Here is a 26,807-nt window from a genome sequence, read left to right on the forward strand (position 1 = left end):
ACGGCAGCAGTACTTCTTCACAGCCCTTGATGGAGAACGACAGCGGTTTCCGACACCACTCCAGACCTACGCACCCGGCTCCTCTGGGATAGGTAACCTAGGTACTACGGTATCCATAGGTGGGGTGGCTCACCAACCTCTTAAGTTCCAAAGGATTTACTCGATGTCCTCCTAGAAGGGTCTTAAATTCTAAAACTGTAACCGCTACTTCCCCATAGAACTGTACGGAGCCTGCGGTCGTGATAGCACACTGCACCTGTCCTCCGTGGGGTCCCCATCTACTCACCTTGGGTGGTTCCTTGGGGTCCCAGCGATTCTACGTGCTCCAGACCTTGTCTTTACTCAAGTCGCGATTGTTATACCGCTATTGTAGTATATGGTTTGTCTCCCCCTGGAGCCCACTGTGTATTGTGCTACTTACAGCTGTTCTACTTATCTCGTATTGTGTGCTGTGTGTTCTATCCTCGTGTAGAGGATACTAGAGAGTGGTATATTAATAAATACATATTTTTATATAACTACTGTGTGGTTCTCCTTTCATTTAGTCAATATAGGAGGTGATATTCTGGTAAAACAAGCTGCTTTACATTCCATCAAGATTAAGCCTGAAGGCTGCTCTCCACAGCTTTATTTCACAAAAAGCAACCACTATTGAATTGGCGAACTACCAGATTCAGAGTAGTGTCAGGATGTTATTCAACTATCTACTTAACAGGTGGAATATCAAAGATATTGAAGTAAAAGCCTCACTCACATAATAGTGACATGCTTCATCATAGGCAATTACTCCACACCCAGAGAAGGTGGTACTCTCTGGGCGGACTCAACCAAAGATATGCTGGGAGTTCTTAGATAAATGAACCACTGGTTAGGCAGGGAACCAGATCAAATTAAAAATACCTATGAGTGTACCCTATTTTGAATCCTTTATTCTTGGGCACTCATGATATCAATAAAATCTTTTTGTCGGGGTTTCTTTGAACTCGATTTGTTCAATTGTACCCTCAACCATGTGCCAACATGTTTCGGCCCGTCTTGTAGCCCAATCGGGTCTGGGGGCCTTCGTCAGGGCGATATCTTTCTTTTTCTTATACTATAAGGTCCCTGCGATTTAGCTGTACATGTGCTTACATGCAACTCATTCGTACGTGAGGCCTAATGCACTCACCTGTCCATATGTACCTTCCGACTTCAGTAGAATTTTTCTATTGAAATGGAATACAAAAATAACATGAATTTCTTTGACGATACCACAACATAATCAGTCTACAGCCCGTCTTGTGCTCGTAGTCTTTGATTTTTAGTTGTAGTGATAGTGTACCACCTGACTATGTGCTCTATATTTAAGGGCTTGGTGTAATACATTTTTCATTTCCGTTTGCTCACCGCCACATCACATCCACATCTATACACCACACACCGTGATCATCATACTGCTTGTGTTTGATTATGAGTGAAAAGGATTGTGGCTAGGTAGTTTTTTGCAGTCACCAATCCTTTAACTCTCTACTTTGACACCCATTCTTTTATTTGTGTATTTTCTCAATATATCACCATGCGTTGGGATCGTGTATATCTCTTTCATCCAGTGTGCTATTCAGAACTACATGTGCTCACCTACTGCCCTATGCCTACTGGCATCATGCAGATCTCGTGTGTTCAGGTGCTGTCCTGTAGTCAAACACTGCATCAGAGGTAGATAAAAGCAACTGTTATCCTGTTCTAAACCGGTCTATTAATATACTTCTCGTACTCTACTTAATTCTAGTTCCCGGAACCTAATTACCGCGTTTTTATCTTTGTTCGCGTGTTAAGAATTTTATACAGGAAGGTCTTCATTCTTATTCTACTTCCGTATCAGCGTTTCTGCTCAATTCTTCAACATGAGTATTGACAGGGTGAACGTATCCCCTCTTATACTTGTTTAGTTTTAGGGCCCATTTTGTTATAGTTAGTCGTTTTTTAAAAAAAATTATTTAGTCTTAACAGGTAGGGACAATTAAGAGACTCTATGGGCATCCCTGCTTTCATAACAGATCGTGTGGGGCAAGGAGCGTCATAATTACACAGAGTTCCCTCGTTGTCACTTACTTCATCAAGGACGCCGCACCGCCGTTGCACCTAGTCAACCACACCGTCTGCCGTCGGGGATGTGAATACGGTGCTGTCAGCTTTTAACCGCAGGTGCACGAGCCTGATTGGAGGGCGGTTCTGACTCGTCTCTCTAACGTCACTTAGCGTAATCCCAGCTGTTCGGAATGAGGCTGAACTACAAGACTTGTGGGAAATGTAGTTCTTTCCTATCTGGTGCGCCGTGTTCGATCCCCCTTACGGCGAAGGATTTGTTTTTTACAAAATTTTTTTAAAAGAATTTTTTTGTTAATTCCTCGCATAAGTATTTTTATAATAATCGCTTTCAGTGTTGCGCTACCATTTCGCTGTTTTTTTGGGGAAGTAGCATGTCTCGCCTAACGACCCGTGTTTGTGGATTTGACGTAGGCGGCCCCACTTGATTATCGTATATCTACTCACAGCAGATTATTGTAATCAGTAGATCAATCTATTTTTCTTGTACGTTTGTTGCCAAATGCCCAACTCTCATGGGGTTGTTCCCTTTTATTCCACCATTCCATATCTCGATGTCTGATATTGTACCCCAATGTTTTGTTGGTATATATCCTGGAGGCTTTTTTGTCTAACCAGAACATCGCCTCCTATCTCCTACTTCTGTTAGCCATGTTTAAGGGATATATATATTCTTTTATGAAAACATTCCTGCGGAATTTTTTCGTACTTTCCTCTTATTGTTTAAAAACAGGTGATAGATCTGCTTTTGATTGCCATATTCAGAGCTATGTAGGTTATGAGACAGATCTACGTCATCGAACACCATGGAATTTCCTCGTTGAGGCCTGATGTTGTGCTTGACAAACGATAGATCCACCTCTGCTCTAGTTTTAGCAATTGTTTTTCGTTGCAGCTATTTGGTAATCTCTCAATTATAGTCCAAGTAAAGTCATCTTCACTGTGTCTCAGCGTTTGGAAGTGTCTCATCATTTTCGTGATTGTTTTTCCGCACCTGAATGTACTGCGGTGCTCGTTGATCCTGATCTTGACCTTACGTGTGGTCATCCCGATGTATATTTTGTTGCAGATGCACGTCATTAGGTAGACCACATTGTGGCTGTTGCAATTGCTGAAGGACCTTTGTTCCCATGGTGTTTTAAGGCCAACGTCGATTGTTTTACTCTGTGTTGTTAATTTGCATACACTACATGATCCGCACGGGTGGTGTCCAGTTACCTCTGGTCTCCACAGCTACCACTAGGATAGCTTTCTAAAGGTTATCTTTTGACCTCATACATCATAAGGGTCGTTTGGACTGGTGCAAGGTGCCCACTTTATTTAGTGGACAGCATATACCAGGCCAACTTCTCACATTGGTGTGCAGCGGTTGGGATTCAAGCCTGCATTGTTTTACCAGATAAATCTCTTTGTATTGATTAACTGAAAACCACTAAAATATTCAGGCACATATAATACTTAAAGATTAGAATAAGTAAGTTCTATTGAACTTAAGGTTGGGTAGTTAAGGGTCTGGCACACCCTTCCTCCAACCTAAGAGACTTTAGTTCCCACATACACCACACCGCACTAGTTAGGTCTTCTAAAGGAGAAGCCAGTGGCTCTCTGCCTTCTAGGTACAATGGCCTTAAATTTCAGGATCTGAAAGCCATGTGTGCTTCTAGAAAGCTGAAGACAGGGAGAAATGCCAACACCCAACGACTCATTGAGGTGTTACTCTTGGATGACTGTTGCAGGGATTCTGCACATGCACAGAACTATGCGCAGGAAACCAGGACCTCAGTGAATTGCGGTGTACCAAAAACTCACCTCAGTACCCAGAACCCCTATCCGACTAGCATCAGTGTCTCATTCGCTCTTCGCATCATCTCGAAGCTACCAATGATTAGACCACCCAGAACATGCAACTTAGAGTACTCTCAGGAATGGTGGGAATTAGAAATACCTGTTCGTTATTATTCTCATATCAGTCCACAACAAGAGTATTCAGAGACACAGTAAAGTTTAAAATGTTTATTTTATAAACTACGTGTCCTAAGATGCAGTACTTTGGCGAACATAAGCAGACAAATGATTAAAAATAAAACCATCAGCATTGTTACAATACCATAGAAAATAAAGGGAGAAATCATATTACAAATGATAGTGGAATATAACCACCCTCCCTTCGCTAATAAGCTAGTATTTATTAAAGTAATAGAAGGTCTCTAGGTTTGAATGGGAAACCCCATACCGTAAATAACAGCTTAGGTGAATCACATCACAGGATCAGCTTTGCTCTGTGTCTGGAAAAAGTCTTCTCCAGAATGTGTGTCTCATGCATGCAAACTGCAATATTAAAGGCTCTCGAGTTTCAGATATTTGCAGCTGTGTGCGTGTTATGGCTAGAGCGTGGGCCGATCAACCTGAATTCAAAAGCATACATTGTTTGTTGGCCCTGACTGTTTCTGCACACAATGTTCAGACCAAGGTCGCGGTGCACGTCCAGGGATGTGAACAACAGACCGTTCTCATGTGAAGAAAAAGCAAGCAAGCAGTTTTCATATACTAACATCTATCTACAGTGTCGTGTGCAAGAGCAGCAAAAGTGGCAAGATGGCGTTTTAATGTCTAAGACGCTTACGCTAACATAGCAATGTGTATATCTCTAGTTCCGCCTCCACTACATGACCTTAGAAAGACCCCTGGGTCAGGTGAGGTAGAAAGAGAGGATGGGGCAGGGGCTGAAGACAGGTCAGGAAGTGACACCTTTTAGAACCTAGACTCAAACCCTGGCCAGGAGGATCAAAATGATTCCAACCTGGACAACTTAGATCGCCAAGAAGAGAATGGAGAAGGCCCCAGTGGCCCTCTCTTTACTCCTCCTGGAAGAGAGCAGAGTTTACCAAGGAGATCTAGATCTCCCTCTGCAGAATCTGACCATTCAGAACATTCTATAGGAACCTGCATATCTCATAAGAGAGTTAACTCTTATGAAAGATCGTGCCAATTTATAGAGCTTGAGAAAGTCAAGCTTAGGCTCAGGCAAGAGCAATTGGCATTAGATAAGGAATCCCTAGAACTCCAGAAGGCTAGAAATAAATTGGGACTAGAGTCCCATGGTGGCAGCGACAGTGTCACTAGGGTTAAGGAGTATACTTATAACCATAGGAACCTGAGCAAGATACTCCCTCCCTACCATGGTGGGGATGACATCCACAAATGGATAACTGCTTTAGAGAGGGCCTGTAAAGTACAGAGGGTCCCTCGAGAGTAGTGGGAAGCTACCTTGAGGCTCTCCTTTGCTGACAAAGGTAGAGATAAGCTCCTCGCTGTTAGAGAAGAGGATGCTGACAACTACTCAGTTCTGAACAGTCCCTGTGAAGGAACTATCTCAGAGGAACTTGAACCTGATCAGGTTGAGTTCTTGGGGACAGGGGGCCCTTCCAGGGCAGAACTGAGTCAGGAGAAGCAGGAGAAGCACAGCTGCCCCTCTCTTAAACCCCTCAGACAGCAAGCTGCTGGTGAGGCTGCTGGGAGTGCCAGTGGGCCCCACATGATCTACTGGGATGAAGGACTCCTTTACTCAGTGGGTAGAGACCCCAAGCCTGGTGCCACCAGGAGGTTGGTCATACCTCTGAAGTTTAGAGGTTTCCTACGGACACTGGCACATATCCCTTCAGCAGGACACTTAGGCCAAAGTAAGACTTGGGACAGACTTGTCCCTCACCTTCACTGGCCTCATATGTCATTGAACACAAAGGAGTTTTGTCACTCCTGTACCACCTGTCGAGCCAGTGGTAAGGCTGGTGGTACCACAAAGGCCCACCTGATACCACTACCTGTGGTGGAGGTTCCGTTTGAGAGGGTTGGGATAGACATAATTGGTCCCATGGAACCTCCAACTGCATCTGGGCACAGATATATTCTACCGGTGGTGGACCATACCACTAGGTGCCCAGAAACAATATCCCTTAGAACCACCACAGCTCCTGTGGTGGCCAGGGCCCTCCTGAGAATTGTTTGCAGGGTGGATTTCCCTAAGGAGGTCATAACTGACAGAGGTGCAAACTTCATGTCCAGTTATATCACGGCTATGTGGAAGGAGTGTGAAGTAAATTACAAATTTACCACACCCTATCACCCACAGTGCAATGGGTTAGTTGAAAGGTTCAACAAAACCCTGAAGGGCATGATCATGGGCCTCCCAGAAAAATGTAGGTGAAAATGGGATGTCCTGTTGCCCTGCCTTCTCTTTGCCTACAGAGAGGTTCCTTGGAAGGGGGTTGGCTACAGCTTTTTTAAACTTCTGTTTGGACACCCAGTTAGGGGTCCCTTGTGTTTAGTGAAGGAGGGATGGGAGTTACCGCTCAAACCACCTACGCAAGACATAGTGGACCATGTACTTGGCTCCCCTCCAGGATGGCTGAGTATATGAAGAAGGCAAGTAAAAGCCTTGAGGCTAGCCAAGAATTACAGAAAGCTTGGCATGACCAAAAGGCTGTGCTGACTATCAGCCAGGGTAGAAAGGAAGGTATGGGTGTTGAAGCCTGTGGCCCCAGCAGCCCTCCAGGACAAATGGAGTGGACCCCATACCATTCTTAAGCAAAAGGGAGAGGTCACCTACCTGGTGGACCTGGGAACTCCCAGGAGCCCCCACATAATGCTCCATGTGAACAGGTTCAAGCCATATGTTGACAGGGCAGACATGGGCTTGTGTATGGCTACTGGTGAGGAACAGGTGGAAGAGAGTGACCCACTCCCTGACCTCCTCTCACAGAACCCTGATGATGGCTCAGTTGATGTTGTAGCCTTGGCAGGCAGCCTCCCTGAGCAGTAACAGACTGATTGCAGAAAGGTCCTCAATCAGTACAGACATATGTTTTCCCTGACTCCTAGACAGACCACTTGGTGTACCCATGAAGAGGGGACAGGTGAAAGTTTGCCTGTTAAAAATAAGATTTAAAGGCAACCTGACCATGTCAGGGACTGCATCAGGACTCAGGTGCAAAAGATGCTGGAATTGGGTGTGATTGAACCCTCAGATAGCCCTTGCGCTAGTCCAGTGGTCCTGGTACCCAAACCTCATACCAAGGGTGGTAAGAGAGAGATGAGGTTTTGTGTGGACTACAGGAGGCTCAATGCAGTCACTAGGACTGATGCTCACCCTATTTCTAGGGCAGAGGAACTTATTGTTACTTTGGCCTTAGCCAGGTTTTTTAGTACATTTGAGCTCAATGCTGGTTACTTGCCAATCAGACTAGCTGAGGATGCCAAACCCAAGACAGCATTTTCAACCCCTAGTGGGCATTATCAATTCAATGTGATGCCCTTTGGCTTGAAGAATGCACCCATCACATTTCAAAGGTTGGTGAATAAAATTCTCACAGGTCTGGAAGCCTACAGTGCAGCTTATCTAGATGATATTGCTGTCTTTAGTTCCACCTGGGAGGATCACCTGGTCCACCTGTGAAATGTTCTGGAGGCCCTGCAGAAAGCAGGACTCTATCAATACCACTAAGTGCCAGATAGAGCAGAGTAAGGTTGTGTACCTGGGCCACCTTGTGGGTGGAGGCCAGGTTCAACCATTGCTGAGCAAAATCCAGACCATCATGGACTGGGTTGCTCCAACTACCCAAACTAAGGTCAGAGCTTTCTTGGACCTGACTGGGTTTACAGGAGGTTTGTCAAGGGATATGGATCTATAGCGACCCCCTTGAATGATCTGACCTCTAAAAGAATGCCCAAGAATGTTCAGTGGACAGTTAGCTGTCAGAAGGCATTTGATGACCTGAAGCAGAACATGTGCACTGCCCCCATTATGCAAAGTCCTGACTATTCCAAACAATTCATTGGCCAAACTGATACATCTGAGTTGTGGGTAGGGGCTGTGCTATCACAAATGAATGAAGAGAGTCAGGATCAGCCAGTAGCTTTTATAAGCAGAACGCTGAGCCCCAGAGAGAAATGTTGGTCAGCTATTGAGAGGGAAGTAATTGCTGTGGTTTGAGCTCTGAAGAAGCTGATGCCATACTTGTTTGGCACTCATTTCATTGTTCAGACAGACCATAAGCCCCTCTGATGGCTAAAACAGATGAAGGGTGAAAACACCAAACTTTTGAGGTGTCCATTTCCCTACAGGGGATGGACTATACAGTGAAACAATGACCTGGGAGTAACCATGCCAATGCAGATGGACTTTCCTGATATTTCCACTTGGAAAACGAAGATTCAACTGGTCAAGGTTAGTCTCATATCCTTTCGTTTTGGGCGGGGGGGAGGGGAGTGGAGTGTAGGAAAGTAGGATCTGCTTCCTATGGTTAGCCCCCCCCCCCCCCCTTTTGCTTGATGTTTCACTGTTTTTGACTAGTCTGACTGAGATCCTGCTAATCAGGACCCCAGTCTATCTGCTTTCTCCCTTAAATTGTCATGCATGTACTTAGGTACACTCCAGATTGGATACTGGGGTACCCTTATCAGTCCCTAGTATATGGTACCCATGTACCCGGGGCATAGGTACCCCAGTGGCCTCCCATGGGCTGAAGAATGTATTATGCCACCAATGAGAGGCCATGCAAAATGGAACTACAGGTCTGCTACTGCAACCTGTATAAGATGGTGCTTGCACCACTTCCGTTAGATATAGGTTCACTATATCAATAGGTCACTACACTTAAAACTTATATATCACCCCTTTAGCAGGCCTTATCACTCCTGAAGGCAGGGTGCAGGGTTTTTAGTGAGAGGGTGCCCCTGCATGAGCAGAGCCCTTCTGCACCCTCCGGCGACCATTCTCCCGGGTTGTCTGTGACTCAGCTGGACATATAGGTAGAGTTGCATTATAACCTCGCGGTAAATGCCATCTCGAAAATGGCTGCATAGAAACATATCGTGTTTGGTATCAAACACCTTGGAATCATACCTCCACAACCGTAACCGGAGTGGGAGGTTCGATTCCACCCGACAGAAGCGAGCTTTGTGGGGTCACTGGTCTATCCGGTGTCAGCCTTCTCAACCAGGACAGCACAAAATGGATACTGCCGACCAGAGACATTTCTGCCCTCCTGCTGCTGAGCCAAGCTCGAGCAGAGGAAGGCAGCACAATAGGCATCCTATCACAAGGAGGTGTAACCACCTCCCAAACAGGATTTAGTGTATTGGGGCTGGGTGGGTGGACTCAGAGTGCCTGAAAGACTGCACTGGTGGTACATTTGGTGTCCCTGTGCATAGTCCAGCTCAAACCAGTTTTGGGAGCCATTGGCTCCTGCTCTGGCGCAAAACTGGACAAAGGACATGGGTGTAACCACCCCTCTGTCCTGACCCTCCCCTATGAGGGTCTCCCTAATCTGTCCAACCCTCTCCCATGGGTATAAAAGGACTTATCTGGCTGTAAGACTTTAGATGTTACGTGGACAAGATTCTACAAGAAGAAACCACTGACTTTCGACCGTCTGGACACTCTGGACTTCGACTGGGCCCGACTTCATGTCCCTCTCCGTCCTAAACTCTGTCTGTGCCCTTGCTCGATACAGGCTTCATGCAGGACCTGTGGTGCCCTAAGGACAACTGAAGAATCTCCTTTGGAGAGAAGGAGTCACTCCCCTGCATTTACAGGCACCTCAACGCAACTGACCGGTCTGCTGCTCATGCGGAACCGAAGATTTCTGCAACACAGGAGGTGGGTTTTCGAAGATCCCCGAGGTCGATCTGCCATCTCAGCAAGCCTGAGGCCAGTATCCCTCGTTGGGACTGCATAACCCGAACCCTTGTGCACCGCGTCCATTTGCAGTTGCATATGCTTGTTGGCGATTCCTGAGCTTGTGCATTGGAATCCGTTTAGTCCTGACCCCGAGTAGTATTTGCACCAAAGAACTCTAGCCTCCTCGCACCGAGTGCTCCGTGGGCTAGTACCTTGCAATCTTGCTCGAGGTCCCCTTGCGACTTCTGGTCCCTCGGCTGTGGGTCCGCCTGAGAGTCATCTTGATTTCCATTGGGCTTTCCTGGTTGCTCCAGACACGCCCTGACTCCCAATGCTTGGTGAGTCCCCTGGACCTTGCTGGTCTACACCATAACCTGCTTGACCTTCCTGCGTGGGTTGCTTTTGCCAAGGCTTGTTGATGCTCCCGCCGGACACCATCCCCTCAGCATTCGACATCCTTCGTGGGACAGCTCACCTCCGGCTCCTGGTCATCATCAACGTCTCCTGGTACTTGTGGCTGCAGAGTCAAGCATCCCTTCTTCACACCTGAAGCACCCGACGTCGGTGGGCATTCGTCTACCGAAACCCTGGTACCTCAGAAGAGATCCAGACTCTGTCCCCTCTGCTTTCAGGTTCCTTCATTCAAAAATCCAGGTTTGGATTTCACCGGACCCACATCACCTTCACGGCAGCAGTACTTCTTCACAGCCCTACATTGAGAATGACGGCAGTTTCCAACACCACTCCAGACCTATGCACCTGGCTCCTCCGGGATAGGTAACCTAGGTACTACGGTAACCATAGGTGGGGTGGCTCACCAACCTCTTAAGTTCCAAAGGGTTTACTTGATGTCCTAGAAGGGTCTTAAATTCTAAAACTGTAACCGCTACTTCCCCATAGAATTGTACGGAGCCTGCGGTCGTGATAGCACACTGCACCTGTCCTCCGTGGGGTCTCCATCTACTCACTTGGGTGGTTCCTTGGGGTCCCAGCGAGTCTATGTGCTGCAGACCTTGTCTTGACTCAAGTCGTGATTGTTATACCACTATTTTACTATATGGTTTGGTCAACCCCTGGAGCCTACTGAATATTGTGCTACTTAAAGCTGTTCTACTGATTTCGTTTTGTGTGCTTTGTGTTCTGTCCTCGTATAGAGGATACTAGAGAGTGGTACATTAATAAATACATATTTTTATATAGTTACTGTGTGGTTCTCCTTTCATTTAGTCAATATAGGAGGTGATATTCTGGTAAAACAAGCTGCTTTACATTCCTTCAAGATTAAGGCTGCTCTCCACAGCTACCACAAGGAGAGCTTTCTAAAGGTTATCTTTTGAACTCCTACATCACGAGGGTCGTTTGGACTGGTGCAAGGTGCCTAATTTAATTAGTGGACAGCATATATAGGCCAACTTCTCACAAGCGGTACCCAGTGTTCTGGCGTCGTGGAGTCTAGCGGCGGGAGTGAGATGGGAGACAGTGTCAAAGGCCGCGGAGAGGTCTAGTAGGATGAGGGTCGCTGTGTGGCCCTGGTCGAGTAGCATGCGGATGTCATCTGTGGCGGCGGGGAGGGCGGTCTCGGTGATGTGGTTGCTGCAGAGTCCGGACTGGGAGGAGTCGAGGATGGCTTTCTCTTTGATGAAGGTGGTCACTGGGCATTGACGAATCTCTTGGTGACTTTGGCTCGAATGGAAGGAGAGCTATGGGACAGTAGTTTTTCAGGTTTGTCGGGTCAGCTGAGGGTTTCTTGAGGAGGGGCCTGCCATCTGCCCGCTTCCAGCCGTCGGGAAAGATGCCGGATTCGAAGGAGGCGTTAATGGTCCAGCATAGTTCGGGTGCTATGGCGGCTCTGTGGAAGATGTGTGGTGGGCAAGGTCTGTGAAGGCTCCTGAGTGGGTATTCTTCATGGTCGTGGCAGTGTCTTCAGTGGTAGCCAGTTTCCATGTGGTAATGGTGGGCTAGTTGTCGGTGGTGGAGAGGAGGATGGTGTCTGGATTCTGTTCACTGAAGTTGTCATAGAGGGCCTTGATTTTCCGGTGGAAGTAGGCGCTAAGCTTGTTGCAGAGGTCCTGGGATGGTGCCACGTCCGTGGCTTCGCTGGGGGGGTTTGGTGAACTGCTGTATGATGTTGAAGAGTTGATTTGCGTTACTGGCGCTGGTGTGGATTTTGTTCTTGATAAAGGTCCTCTTGGTGTCTCTTATGCGCTTATGCGGTATTCAGTCATGGCATTCCTGTAGGTGTTCAGGTCTTCGGTGGTTTTCCTGTTCCTCCAGAATTTCTCGAGGTGTCTGCAGATGTGTGCAGATTCATCAAAAAAGGGCAACGAGGAAGGTTACTTGGGTTATTGATCATTACTCTTTCTAGGACATAGAGCAGACTCCTTAAGATGAGACCTTTCCACCTCAGTAGGAGTGGGTAGGTGGCATATTTACTACACTACTAGGGGGGGAGGGGGGGGGGCATCAGCAAACTTGCACCTTTGCCACTTTACTAATTAATGTCCCAAGAAATGTGTGGCATCTTCATGCTACTTGAATACTTCCTAATGGGCTTTGACAGCAGTATACAACTCGGCATATTTATAGGCCAAAATGACTAATAAAAGCATTCTTTAATCAATCTTTTAGGGCCCTCGGGTGTGGAAGAAAGAGGGGCAAGCCCAGCTCCGCTCCTCCAGCATAGCAGTATGTATATGTGCTGTTGGGTAGAGAGAATGCAGTGGCCACCTCCCTATACTGCATAAGGAACTTCCGGGTAAGGGGGCTGAATTAAGCTCCAGGACATCAGGAGTAAGTTGTAAGGCAGGAGCTTTATCATAAGAGACAGCAGCTATCGCCTGCCTGGATCAACTGTCACCAGAGAATATTTTCCCTCAAAGTTCCAAGACCCACAGTTGCACTTTCAGCCCAGAGTGGTGCAACTCACAGGCCCAAGAAACCACTCAAACTTTAGAGATGCTACAAATACTAATAAGTAAAACTTATGTCACACATGATACAATACTGAAGCTTCACCTCACCTATGAGGCTCAGTAATGCCTAAATGTTCCTGGTGTTGCCTGGGTTACCATTCAGGGAGACATGTGATGGCATTTTACATTTAACTGTGCTTTTTGAAGTGGGAACGTGGCTTATTTGAATATTTGCAGCCTTATTAGAAGAAACATACAGAAGTATGCAGATATTAATTGCAGAGAGAAAATGAGCCAGCTAACGATAACTCATGTGGACACTATTAACATAATAGTACTAAAATGTTGTCTATGAAGGTTGCTAACTCAGATTAAACACTAACTGCCATTTCAGAGTAAACAAAGCACATCGAACAAATCATAGCAACCAAACTGTTGATTGTGTACATACCTTAGCTGCTACACTGTCGTTAGGAAAAGTTGCAAAAGCTGTGTGTTTCTATTTAAAAGACAATAAAAAGGCAAATGTTAATTTCCAAACAATTACTTTGGCAAAACAAACGAGAATGTCAATACATTGCCCCAGTTATTAAGGCTGCAGAGCATTTGAACTGTGAAGCAAATTAGACCTCAAGAACACAACCACTGCCACAAACACGTGACTTAGTATCAACATTGGATATCACAATGAAACGAAAAAAATATAGCAGCATTTAGAAAATCTTTTAACATTGCAGATACTGGCAATGACTGCAACTTAAGAATTCAGCATTGATAACAGATGGAAGCACAACGGGCCTATTTAAATGCAGTACAACTGAAATCAAGATTATTGGGATCATTTAGATGAGGATGGGGACAAGACAATAGATTTTTAAATAGGCTGATGTCATGTCTGCCATTTTTAGGTCGAGCCTACAGCGGCAGTGCACATGCGCTGCACACTTTGCGAGGCATGCAGTAATCCAGTATGGCATAGAAGCTCCGTGGAAGCTCCGCCCATGTTTTTAATTGGCTCATGTTATTGTCTTTCGTGAATGCTGCCGTCTGATTGATTATGAGGCGTGCTAGTCCCTCCTTATTTTGGCAATGTCGTCATTTGTACCCTCCCATGGCTACTGGCCCCTTTACATTGAGTGTTACGCAGTCCGTGTTATTTACAATGTGAGCACTATTTTCCTTTAATGAGGTTCTCCTACTCCCCCATCCCTCCCCTTGTCCGTGCCTTCTCCCCTCGCCCGCACTCCAGTTGTCAGTGCCTTTCCCCCCCTCCCTCCCGTTGTCCGTGATGCAATGCAATAGGTCTCTCGTAATTGCGAGTCCTATTGCATTGTAAATGCTTGTTGGATTTGCCACTGCATGTTAACTCTAATCAGACCTCATTAACTAGTCTTTGGTCTTTCTCTGTCTGCCTGCCTCACGCATTCTCTCACAGTGTTGTCTGTTTTCCATTTTGATTGCATAGGCTTTCCTCTGCCCCTCCATGTTCCGCTCCTCGTCTTCAGCTCTCTTTCTGGCAGGAAGTGGTGTTGGCTAGATCTACCCTTGTGCCTTCTCTTTCCACAGATGGATCCCTTTGTAGCATACACAGGAAGAAGGCCACGGCTTCCATGATGATGGAGAGATCGGCTTTCCGAGCCGTGCCTAACCGGGGAACAGCAGCTCCAGAGCCTGGAGGACAGCAGGAATTTAGTGTGCCTGGCATCCTGCACTACATACAGCACGAATGGGCGCGCTTTGAGGCTCAAAAAAGCCACTAAGAGACGGAACGAGCCGAGCTGCAGGTAAGTGTGGGGCAGGTATAGCTTGGGTGAGGGGTGGTTGACTCGAAAGCTCTCCTGTAAACTACAATTCTGGGTACAATGGGTTGGGAGCAGTATAGCCTTTTTCCCCATGCGACGTATGCGTTGGTGGACGTTGGCTGACTGCAGAGCCGAGATAGAGCAACTGGCACCTCCCACAGTTATAGGCAGCCAATGTGTTACTTTGGCAAGTTGGCATGGAGATTTGGAAGCCATTGGGGATTGCTTCACATAGTCTTTGCGTTGACACCTTAATGTATGGAAGAGAGGGAATAGGATCTCATCCATCCAAATAGAAGTAGTGGCCCCCCTCAACCCGCCCCCTCATAGCGAAACAGGGTTGACACCAGAGGCACAATTAGAGCCACATTTCGGGGGGGAAGGCTACAAAAAATTTAATTTGGGTCTATAAATAGGCAGAGTGGAGATGCAGGGGCTCTAAAAAGAGGTGAAAAACAACAAAGCCTCGTTAACATGTAAATGGTCTTTTAAAGACCTGGGAAGTACTCGGGTGCGGCTGCAGTAAGACGGAAGCCAAACCAGCCAACCAGCCTACAGCAGCTCAAAAACTGTGTGTGTGCCCCGGGAAGCTGTCTCACCCGGGCTGACACACACGACAGGGGGCTGAAGACCTTTGAGCCCCAAGGGCGTTGCGCGCCTGGTTGACAGCATCTACTCTCTCACTGCTTGTGTAGGGTTTTGAACAGCAGGAGAACATACCCATCACCGTCATTAAATATAGTGGTTGTCGTTACCAGGGATCAGAACCTTATACCTCCTCCACTGTCAGAAAGAGAAGAGGCTGATGAGCTTTAGCATTGATGGATCACAGTCTGCACATACAAAGTAAGCTATGGGAGTGGAATGGTACTTCTATATAGTATTGATTCAAATGTATACAAAGCCTTGAAGACCTTGGACGTTTCTGAAGTAACATTGTTGTGACAATAAAAACTGAGACCATTAATAGTAACCGTAGTAGCAAGTACAAAACATTCATTTATAGCGCTGATTGCCACAGATTTGCTGTTTCAATGCGCTGCAACTAACACCTTGGTCTTATCCAATGTAATGTTACACTGACTAACGACTTCAGTAAGATGTATGGCTGAGTTGGCCCGACTTCGTTTTAGTGTCTTCTCCCTCTAATCAGTTCACAGAGGCCCAAAGGGGGAAATAGTGCACACCATAAATGCCAAGTCACACAGCAATAAGAATGAATCAGTGAAAGAAAATGACCATTGTCACCGGGGCACCTTGCTCACAGCACAAACTCCCTGTACACATTAACGCCCAGAACACTACTCATTCTATTTTCTAATACTTATATTCGCCATATCGGACCTAGTCATTGCTAGCCCAGCAGAAAGTAACTCCACAGCACTATATATAACAACATTTAGTTAAATTAATGCTACGTGCAGTTTCAACGATTTTTGTTTTTCTGAGACATGCTTTCGCAGCACAAGTCCAATCAACAAGGATGTTAGGTGTGTCGAGAGAGCACAACTCATAAATATCAAAATAGTCATAATGCTAATAACAGTTTGTTTTCACATTATGGCTGTTATTTATGAAGGTGCTTGGCCAAGTGATACCATGCGGCCTAAATGCCTTCTCAGCGCCCTATGTCGTCATTCCGTAGTGCAGGGCAAGAGGGTAAACAAACATTTGTAATACAATAGGTCTCGCATATATGAGACTTTGAGCTATTGGCATTGTAAATGGCAATGGCATTTATGTGTTGTTTTTAAACAGATAAATAAATGCATTGTCATTTAAAATGCCAATAGCAGAAAGTCTCGCAAATGTGAGACCCATTGCATTGCAAATGCTTGTTTTGGTTCTTCTGCCTCATTCAGGAGGTTAGAGAAAAGCGGTTTTCCCCAACGCGCCATGGGCTCTACTGCCAGCAATGGTGCTGTGCACACTTACTGCTGGTGGGGGAGAAGGAGAAGGAGAAGGAGAAGGAGAAGGAGAAGGAGAAGGAGAAGGAGAAGGAGAAGGAGAAGGAGAAGGAGAAGGAGAAGGAGAAGGAGAAGGAGAAGGAGAAGGAGAAGGAGAAGGAGAAGGAGAAGGAGAAGGAGAAGGAGAAGGAGAAGGAGAAGGAGAAGGAGAAGGAGAGAGAGAGAGAGAGAGATATGAGCGTTTGTGTGTGTTTAGTAACTGGGTTTTAGTTTCTCCAAAAATTGACCCATCACTTTGGAGGTCTGTCTTTGGAGAAAACATGTAAGGGCAGAATCACCATAGCTTCATTTTTCCTGCCAAAGTGTGCCCCCCCTGTCATGGGGGCAGATGCGGCTTCAGAGAAAAAGTGTTCCAACACACCAGACATTTTTAGGTCGAGTTTAGCGTTGCAGCGCATGCGCAGCCCACTTTGCGAGGCATGCTGCATTAAGGTATGTTTTAGAAGTGGTGTGGAAGTCCCGCCCATATTTTTCATTGGCTGGCGTCATCGTCCATGGTAAATGGTGGGTTCCGATTGATATTGAGGCTTCTTAGTCGTTCCTTGTAACGGCCCGGTCTCCTTTTGGGACCACCCATCAGGACTGGATCTTTTACTTGCGGCGTTACACTGTCTCCTTTATTAGTCGGTGAGCGCTATATTTTTTTCACAATGGTGACAAGCTTGTCTGGTATTTGTATTCAGGGGTTTCAGTGTGCGGCTGTAGAGCCTGAGAACCAAGTCAGCAGAGCCGTTGTAGAGCCAGAGAACAAGGTCAGCAGAGCCGCTGTAGAGCCAGAGAACCAGGTCAGCAGAGCTGCTGTAGAACCAGAGAACCAGGTCAGCAGAGCTGCTGTAGCCCCAGAGAACCAGGTCAGCAGAGCTGCTCTAGAGCCTAAGAACCAGGTCAGCAGAGCTGGTCTTAAGCCAGAGAACCAGGTCAAAAGAGCTGCGGTAGAGCCAGAGAACCAGGTCAGCAGAGCTGCTCTAGAGCCCGATAACCAGGTCAAAGGAGCTGCTGTGGAGCCATAGAACCGGGTCAGTAGAGCCGCTCTAGAGCTAGTGAACTGCGTCAGCAGAGCCACTGTAGAGACAGAGAACCGGGTCAGCAGAGCCGCTCTAGAGCCAGAGAACCAGGCCAACAGAGCCACTCCAGAGCCAGAGAACAAGGTTAGCAGAGCTGCTCTATGTCCAGAGAACTGGGCCAGAGAACCAGGTCAGCAGAGCTGCTGTAGAGCTTTAGAACCAGGTCAGCAGAGTGGCTGTGGAGGAAGAGAACCAGGTCAACAGAGCGGCTGTAGAGCCAGAGAACCAGGTCAACAGAGCGGCTGTAGAGCCAGAGAACCAGGTCAGCAGAGCTTCTGTAGAGCAGGAAAAGCAGATCATCAAGCTGCTGTAGAGCCAGAGAAGCAGGTCAGCAAGCTGCTGTAGAGCCATAGAACCAGGTCAGCAGAGCTGCTGTAGCGCCAGAGAAAAAAGCTAGCAGAGCCATTGTAGAGCCAGAGAACCATGTCAGCAGAGCCGCTCAAGAACCAGAGAACCAGGTCAGCAGAGCTGCTCTAGAGCCAGAGAACCAGCTCAGCAGAGCTGCTGTAGAGCTATAGAACCAGGTCAGCAGAGCCATTGTAGAGCCATAGAACCAGGTCAGCAGAGCTGCTATAGAGCCATAGATCCAGGTCAGCAGAGCTACTGTAGAGCCACAGAACCAGATCAGCAGACACGCTCTAGAGCCAGATAACCAGGTCAACAGAGCCGCTCTAGAGCCAGAGAAACAGGTCAGCAGAGCCGTTGTAGAGCCAGCGAACCCGGTCAGCAGAGCTGCTCTAGAGCCAGAGAACCTGGTCAGCAGAACTGCTCTAGAGCCAGAGAACCAGGTCGGCAGAGCTGATGGAGAGCCAGAGAACCAGGTCAGCAGCGCTGCTGTAGCCCCAGAGAACCAAGTCAGCAGAGCCGCTCTAGAACCAGAGAACCAGGTCAGCAGAGCCGCTGTAAAGCCAGAGAACCAGGTCAGCAGAGTCGCTGTAATGCCAGAGAACCAGGTCAGCAGAGCCGCTCTAGAGCCAGAGAACCAGGTCAGCAGAGCTGCTGTAGAGCAAGAGAACCAGGTCAGCAGAGCTGCTGTAGAGCAAGAGATCCAGGTCAGCAGAGCCGCTGTAGAGACAGAGAACCAGGTCAGCAGAGCTGCTCTAGAGCCAGAGAACCAGGTCAAAAGAGCTGCTGTGGAGCCATAGAACCGGTTCAGCAGAGCTGCTGTAGAGCCAGAGAACCAGGTCAGCAGTGCTGCTGTAGCCCCAGAGAACCAGGTCAGCAGAGCTGCTCTAGAACCAGAGAACCAGGTCAGCAGAGTCGCTGTAGAGCCAGAGAACCAGGTCAGCAGAGCCGCTCTAGAGCCAGATAACCAGGTCAACAGAGCCGCTCTAGAGCCAGAGAAACAGGTCAGCAGAGCCGTTGTAGAGCCAGCGAACCCGGTCAGCAGAGCTGCTCTAGAGCCAGAGAACCAGGTCATCAGAGATGCTGTAGAGCCAGAGAACCAGGTCAAAAGAGCTGCTGTGGAGCCATAGAACCGGTTCAGCAGAGCTGCTGTAGAGTCAGAGAACCAGGTCAGCAGAGCCGCTGTAAAGCCAGAGAACCAGGTCAAAAGAGCTGCTGTGGAGCCATAGAACCGGGTCAGCAGAGCTGCTATAGAGCCAGAGAACCAGGTTGTTAGACCTGTCAGCCCTTTGGGTGGTCCCTCCTCATCATTATTTATTTTGTCCCACTTTTGCCTCAAACCCTGTTAGTATTTTTCCTTTTTGGGAACCACCAGACTTTTTAGTGTTGATGCAGGGTCAGGGAGCCATTTTCCCTACCCCTGGAACTTCTGTCTGAGGGCCTGAAACACAAAATGGTGGCCACCCATTGTCACCTGAGACATAGCTGGAACCTACTAGTACCTTCCAGAACATTCTAGAACCCTGTGACAGAGTGAGGCAGGTTTAGAATGTTGGGAAGCCAGCTCAAAGTTGGCAGTTGGAGTAGGCAGTTGGCACCTGACTGGAGAGGAGAGAGGACAAAGAAACAGAAGGAGGAAGGAGTAAGGCAGCAGGGGTGGAAACTTGTGCCTGGAGTGGGGTCCAGAAACCCACCCTTGATACTAGTCCCTACTGACCAAGCCCAGCCTAAAGCCCTGTGTGGGATAAAGACCAGAAAATCATCTTAAGGACCTGAACAGCCGGAACAGGCCTTAAAGGAGAAGAACAGCAAGTTCCTGACCTGTTTGGTGGAATCCTCCTGGAGACCAGACGTCGAGTAGCCTGGAGACCTGGAGCCCGAGGTGGAGAAGCGGCGCCGACAGAAGGCAGACGTCGTACCCGGAGCCGCTAGAGGTCGAGTGAGGGTGCCGACGGAGGTCATGGAGAGACACCGGAGGTCGAGTAGAAGTCACCTGAGGTCGAGGTGAAGTGTCGACGGGGGAGTGAAGTCCGCCCTCCGGAGTCGCCGGAAGCTGAAGTAAAGCGCGCAGGAGGTCGGGAGTGGAGGTCGCACTCCGGAGTCGCCTGAGGTCGAGGCGAAGCGCGCAGGAGGTCGGGAGTGGAGATCGCACTCCGGAGTCGCCGGAACCCGAAGTGGAGCCGACGGAGGTCGGGAGTGGATGTCGCACTCCGGAGTCGCCCGGAAGCGGGGGAACCGTGACCCTGTGACGCCGGAACACGACATCGAGCCGAGGCCGCCCAGCGACATCCATCCGGAGCCGCCTCACGGCATCGACCCGGCGTCAAGTGGAACAGATCGACGCGACATCGAACCGGAGCCGCCCAGCGACGTCGACCCGGCGCCGAGCAGAGCCGATCTTCGTGAAAAGGGCAGTAAGTGGTAGAAAGGGCATCTGAGGCCCTGTGGAGCCCTAAAAGACCAGTCTTGGGGCTAGAGGGGTGTTAGAACCAACCTGAGAGTGCTAGGGGGTGAACTGAGACTGGTGCAGGGACCTGTGTGAGGGACTGTGTAGTTGGAAGAGTCAGGACCTTAGGATTCCCTCATTCTACCTCAGCTTAGGCCCCAGCCTTGTCCACTCTAGGTGGGACATCCCCAGGCCACCCCAGTGACCATAAGCTGTACTTGGGCATGGTAAAATCAATCTACCTCATAAATGTGATCTGATTTGCAATTGTTTGATTGCTTATATTATTTATTGAAGGTGTCTTATTTATTGTCTGACCGTATTTATTCCTGCCTTGTATTTATTGTCTGACAGTATTTATTTGCCCTATGTATTTATCGCACCTCTATTTATTCCTTGTGTATTTATGACCTAATCCTATTTATTGCACCTGCAAAGTGTTATTATTTAATTGACCTGTTATTTCTGAAGAAAATCCTTTTGTATTGTATTTGTGTCATAACCCTGCAACTAAGAGAAAAATTAAGATAAACACAAAGAGATTCTTTCATAAATTTTTACGGTGTAGAGTCGTTTTTGGAACGGATGAACGCAATGGTTATTGTGAGGGTGTGACGTACGCTTAACACGGTGCTTGACCCCCGACCGCTCGAGCCAAGCTACCCCTTGTGTTGGGAAAAACCGGGTGACTGCTAACCCGGTTGCCCGGGGTTTTCTAACATAATTGGTGTTCAGCGGTGGGATAGAGCTGTGCTTGCGTCCACTCGACAATAACTGTGGGTAGTCCATAGGCCTACACCGGGAGTTTTCTCAAAGCGGACTTCCTAATTCTGAGTTTTGTTTTTTCCAAATTTACTCTGGTGGTGGGAGGAGGTATTACAAAAGGTACCCCCCTGCATAGCTTCTGTAAACACCTGTCTTCTATTCTGAGTGGGCAAAATAGAGTTTGTGTTGGAAGATGTGGAAACTTACACTGTGGCCCAACTCAGAGAGTTTTGTCAGCGAGAGGGGGTGTATTGTCCCCCAGGTGCCAAGAAGGCTGAACTCCAGACCAGCTTGAGGGCTTGGGGGAGGCACGACGGGAGAGTAAGGCTGAGCAGGAGGACAGGGATGGAGAGCCTGATAGCGAGGGGGCTGGGTTGCACCAACCTGAGGTGGGGAACCTGTTAGCGGGGCCCAGAACACTTTCCAGGAAGGGCAGCACTGTCTCTAGCGGTGGCTTATCAGAAGTAGAATTAACTGACCGGAGGGAGAAAAGACAGCTCACATGGAAGTTGGCGGAGCTGGAGAAAGAGAAGGAGGGACAGAGGATGGCTCACGAGTTGAGGCTGAGGGAAATAGATCTCCAGATCCTACAAGTCGGGGCACACACTGTTCCTAATGGTGGCAGCAAAGACAAAGAAATCACCAGGGAACCCAAACCCTATCTGCCAAAAGACATAGTAGCTAGCTATAGTGCAGGGGATGATATTGCCAAGTGGCTAGCGGCCTATGAGGTCTCTTTAAGGGCCCATGGGGTGCCAGAGAAGTACTGGGGAGGGGGATTGTACAAATACATGCCTCCAGCTGGTAGGGATGCATTATTGGCCCTAGAGCAGGATGAGCAGACCCACTACCCCACCATGAAAGTGGCGCTCGTAAGAAAGTTTGGACTAACACCCGAGAAGTACAGACAGAAGTTCCGGGGTAGCCACAAACTGGGCACACAGAATTGGGTGGATTTCCTGGACTATGCAAAGAAGGCATTAGAGGGTTGGATTCAGGGCAGTGAGGTGAGGGACTACGAGGGGTTGTTTGATTTAATGTTGAAGGAACACCTGCTCGAAAAATGTTTCCCTGAACTGCGTCAACACCTGGTGGATAGCAAGCTGACCAATCCCCGGAAGCTTGCTGAGGAGGCGGACATTTGGGCTAGTACACGGGTGTCCACAAGGGGGACTGGAAGGGATACTCAAAAGGCCGGACAGGGCGCCCCCCCAGAAGAAAGAGGGAGGGGAAAAGAAAAAGGAGTTCTCTAAAGGCCCCCAAAATAACTTCCAAGGAAAGGGAACAGGATTCACCCCTAGGGCTAACCCACCCAGAAACCCTAATCCTGGCCAGAGTCAGCAGCCAAGGGTTGTCCATTGCTTCGAGTGCGGTGGCGTCGGACACTATAAGGGAGATGCGAAGTGCCCGAAAAGACCACCCCCTCCCATTGGAGGAAAGGCCCCCGGAGTAGCTAGTGTAGTGCTCGGGGAGGAGATGCACTTAACTAAGGGAAGGGAGTGGGCGGGTGTCACTTTAGTGTCCCTGGGAGAACTGGAGATGGTTCTTAAGATCCAGGTGCCCGCAAATACCATAAAGTATGGGCAGTGGGTCACCATCAACGGCCAAAGAGGGGAGGCTCTGAGAGACACAGGAGCCAGTATGACTATGGTACGTAGCCAACTGGTGTCTCCAGAGCAGGTAATTCCCGATGTACTGCACCCAGCCGCGATGGCTGACGGCAGAACCGGCCACTATACGGTGGCCGAGGTTCCCTTTGAATGGGAGGGGGTTGCAGGTTCACTTCGAGTTGCCGTAAGCCCTGCCGTGCCGGTCGATTGTCTACTGGGGAATGACATGGAGCACAATGCTTGGAAGGAGGTGGAATACCGGACTCATGCTGAGATGCTGGGTACACCTGACTGGGCCTGTGTTAGCACAGGGTCCGCGACTACCCGGAGAGGGAGTTTGTTTCGACTGGAGCCTGGAACAAAGGCACAGCCGGCTGCCGACCAAGGGAAGAACCGAGGACAGGAGGAGCCTGCTTCGGCATCCGCGCCCCGTGTGACGGATAGGCCACCGGAGGTGGTGGACCAGGAGTCCGCGGTGGGGGATGTTACCAAACTGGAGGACCTACCCATCCCGGCCGAGTGGCACGTGGAGGGAGGGCCGACCAGGGAGGAATTCTGCAAGGGCCAGAGGGAGTGCCCTACCCTTGAGGGACTGAGGGGACAGGCCAAAGCCCAGGCAGCAGGGAACGTTGAGGGGAACTACAACCTTTACTGGGAGGATGGCCTCCTCTACAGTGAACCCAAGGCACCCCTACATGGATCGTCACGAGCCTTAGTAGTCCCTCAACGTTACCGAGCCTTCCTACTGGAATTGGCTCACGAGATCCCCTTGGCAGGACACCTGGGGCAAGACAAGACCTTCGCCCGTCTTGTCCCACACTTTTATTGGCCTCAAATGAAAGTGTCGTCCGACACCTACTGCCGGACATGTGTGTCTTGCCAAGCCAGTGGGAAAACAGGGGTGAAGCTGAAAGCTCCCCTGGAACCACTTCCTGTCGTTAGCACCCCCTTTGAAAGGGTGGGCATCGACATTGTGGGTCCATTAGATCCGCCTACTACAGCTGGTCACAGGTTTATCCTGGTTCTGGTGGATCATGCCACACGGTACCCAGAGGCTATACCTCTAAGGACCATTACAGCACCTGTTGTGGCTAGGGCCTTGATGGGAATCTTTACCCGAGTGGGTTTTCCCAAGGAAGTTGTGTCCGACAGGGGGACCAACTTCATGTCAGCATACATGCGGGCCATGTGGAAGGAGTGTGGAGTGACCTACCGGTTCACAACTCCTTACCACCCCCAGACCAATGGTCTGGTGGAGAGGTTTAACAAAACCTTGAAAGGCATGATCAGAAGTCTGCCTGAAAGCCTGCGGAGGAAATGGGACGTCCTCCTACCCTGTCTATTGTTTTCCTACAGGGAAGTGCCACAGAAGGGAGTGGGCTTCAGCCCCTTCGAGCTTTTGTATGGGCACCCTGTGCGTGGACCTCTCAGCCTGGTGAGAGACGGATGGGAAAGAACTCCCAGAAAGCTTCCCCAGGACGTGGTGAGCTACATGCTGGCCTTCCGGAGCCAAATGGCTAAGTTGTGGAAGCAAGCTTCTGACAACTTGGAGGCCAGCCAAGCAGTAATGAAGGCGTGGTATGACCACAACGCTCACCCGGTGGAATTGGAGCCTGGCCAGAAGGTGTGGGTGATCGAACCAGGAGAGCTTAGCGCCCTCCAGGATCGCTGGTCAGGACCCTTTGAGGTGTTGGAGAAGAAGGGTAAGGCTACCTACTTGGTGGATCTGAAGACCCCTCGTCAGCCCCTACGGGTGCTGCATGCCAACCGCCTCAAACCCCACCACGAGAGGCCCGAAGTCATTTTGATGATGGTGACTGACGGAGCAGAGGACGTGGAAAGCGAGCCTCTCCCCGATTTGTTTGCGTCTCAAGAGAAGGATGGGTCGGTGGAGGGAGTGATTCTCTCCCCATCTCTAACTCCTGAACAGCAGGAGGACTGCCGCCAGGTCCTGGGACAGTACTCTTCGTTGTTCCCCCTTGTTCCGGGTAGGACTCACCTGTGCGTCCATGATGTGGACACAGGAGACAGCCCACCTGTGAAGTCCAAGATCTACCGGATGTCAGACAAGGTGAAGGCCAGCATTCACAGTGAAGTCACTAAGATGCTGGAGCTAGGAGTGATCGAACCTTCCAGAAGCCCCTGGTCCAGTCCGGTGGTGCTAATACCAAAAGCCGCACCACCGGGTGCCCAACCGGAACTGAGGTTCTGTGTGGACTACCGGGGACTGAACTCAGTAACCAAGACTGATGCTCATCCGATCCCAAGGGCGGATGAATTGATTGACCGGCTGGGAGCTTCCCAATATCTAAGTACCTTTGACCTTACTTCTGGGTACTGGCAGATCTCTCTGACTGACGGAGCTAGGGAAAGGTCAGCCTTCTCCACGCCCAAAGGCCACTACCAGTTCTGTGTGATGCCCTTTGGGCTCAAGAACGCACCTGCCACGTTTCAGCGTCTGGTGAACCAGATCCTCACTGAAATGGAGAGTTTCTCTGCTGCTTATCTGGATGACATAGCCGTCTTCAGTAACAGCTGGGAGGATCACTTGCGTCACCTGCAAGCTGTTCTCCAGGCCCTGAGACAAGCTGGTTTAACGATCAAGGCTAGCAAGTGCCAGATCGGGCAGGGGTCGGTAGTGTACCTTGGACACTTGGTGGGTAGGGGAGCGGTGCAACCCCTCCAGGCGAAGATCGAGGCCATCATGGCCTGGGAACCCCCCAAGACTCAGACTGAGGTCCGAGCTTTTCTGGGCCTCACCGGATATTACCGCCGCTTCGTTAAGGGATACGGTACCATTGTGGCCCCCCTCACGGAGCTTACGTCCAAGAAACAACCTCGACGGGTAGTCTGGACGGAGGCTTGTCAGCAGGCCTTTGTAAAACTGAAGCAAGCCATGTGCGAGGCCCCGGTCCTACGGGCCCCAGACTTTTCCAAGGAGTTCATTGTCCAGACGGATGCATCGGAACATGGCATTGGGGCAGTGTTATCGCAACTCAATGAAGAGGGTCTGGATCAACCCGTGGTCTTCCTATCCCGGAGACTACTTCCCAGGGAACAGAAGTGGAGTGCAATAGAGCGTGAAGCCTTTGCAGTGGTATGGGCCCTGAAGAAGTTGCGGCCATACCTGTTTGGCTCGCACTTCCTAGTTCAGACCGACCACAGACCCCTTCGTTGGCTGATGCAGATGAAGGGGGAGAATCCCAAGTTGCTAAGGTGGTCTATCTCCCTACAGGGAATGGACTTTCAGGTGGAACATCGGCCTGGAGTGGACCACGCCAATGCAGACGGTCTCTCAAGGTATTTCCGCCTTAGTGATGAGAACTCCCAAGGGGTTGGGTAGCTCTCCCCACTTTCAGCTGGGGGGGACGCGTGTTAGACCTGTCAGCCCTTTGGGTGGTCCCTCCTCATCATTATTTATTTTGTCCCACTTTTGCCTCAAACCCTGTTAGTATTTTTCCTTTTTGGGAACCACCAGACTTTTTAGTGTTGATGCAGGGTCAGGGAGCCATTTTCCCTACCCCTGGAACTTCTGTCTGAGGGCCTGAAACACAAAATGGTGGCCACCCATTGTCACCTGAGACATAGCTGGAACCTACTAGTACCTTCCAGAACATTCTAGAACCCTGTGACAGTGTGAGGCAGGTTTAGAATGTTGGGAAGCCAGCTCAGAGTTGGCAGTTGGAGTAGGCAGTTGGCACCTGACTGGAGAGGAGAGAGGACAGAGAAACAGAAGGAGGAAGGAGTAAGGCAGCAGGGGTGGAAACTTGTGCCTGGAGTGGGGTCCAGAAACCCACCCTTGATACTAGTCCCTACTGACCAAGCCCAGCCTAAAGCCCTGTGTGGGATAAAGACCAGAAAATCATCTTAAGGACCTGAACAGCCGGAACAGGCCTTAAAGGAGAAGAACAGCAAGTTCCTGACATGTTTGGTGGAATCCTCCTGGAGACCCGACGTCGAGTAACCTGGAGACCTGGAGCCCGAGGTGGAGAAGCGGCGCTGACAAAAGGCAGACGTCGTACCCGGAGCCGCTAGAGGTCGAGTGAGGGCGCCGACGGAGGTCGTGGAGAGACACCGGAGGTAGGAGTAGAAGTCACCTGAGGTCGAGGTGAGGTGTCGACGGGGGAGTGAAG

The 26,807-nt window shown here is 49.3% G+C and overlaps 1 protein-coding gene across 3 annotated transcripts in view; it reads right to left on the minus strand.

Moving 5' to 3' along the window:
• Window positions 1–26,807, minus strand: part of RNPC3 (RNA binding region (RNP1, RRM) containing 3) — a 343,990-nt gene that overhangs the window by 252,986 nt on the left and 64,197 nt on the right. For all 3 annotated transcript variants that reach the window (XM_085602252.1, XM_085602255.1, XM_085602253.1), the window contains exon 2: window positions 13,127–13,174. In XM_085602252.1, coding sequence (XP_085458378.1) covers window positions 13,127–13,174 — 48 coding nt within the window. The remainder of the gene's footprint in view (window positions 1–13,126; window positions 13,175–26,807) is intronic.

This window comes from Triturus cristatus, chromosome 4_2, assembly GCF_964204655.1.
Source record: "Triturus cristatus chromosome 4_2, aTriCri1.1, whole genome shotgun sequence".
In the NCBI taxonomy this organism is placed as follows: Eukaryota; Metazoa; Chordata; class Amphibia; order Caudata; family Salamandridae; genus Triturus; species Triturus cristatus.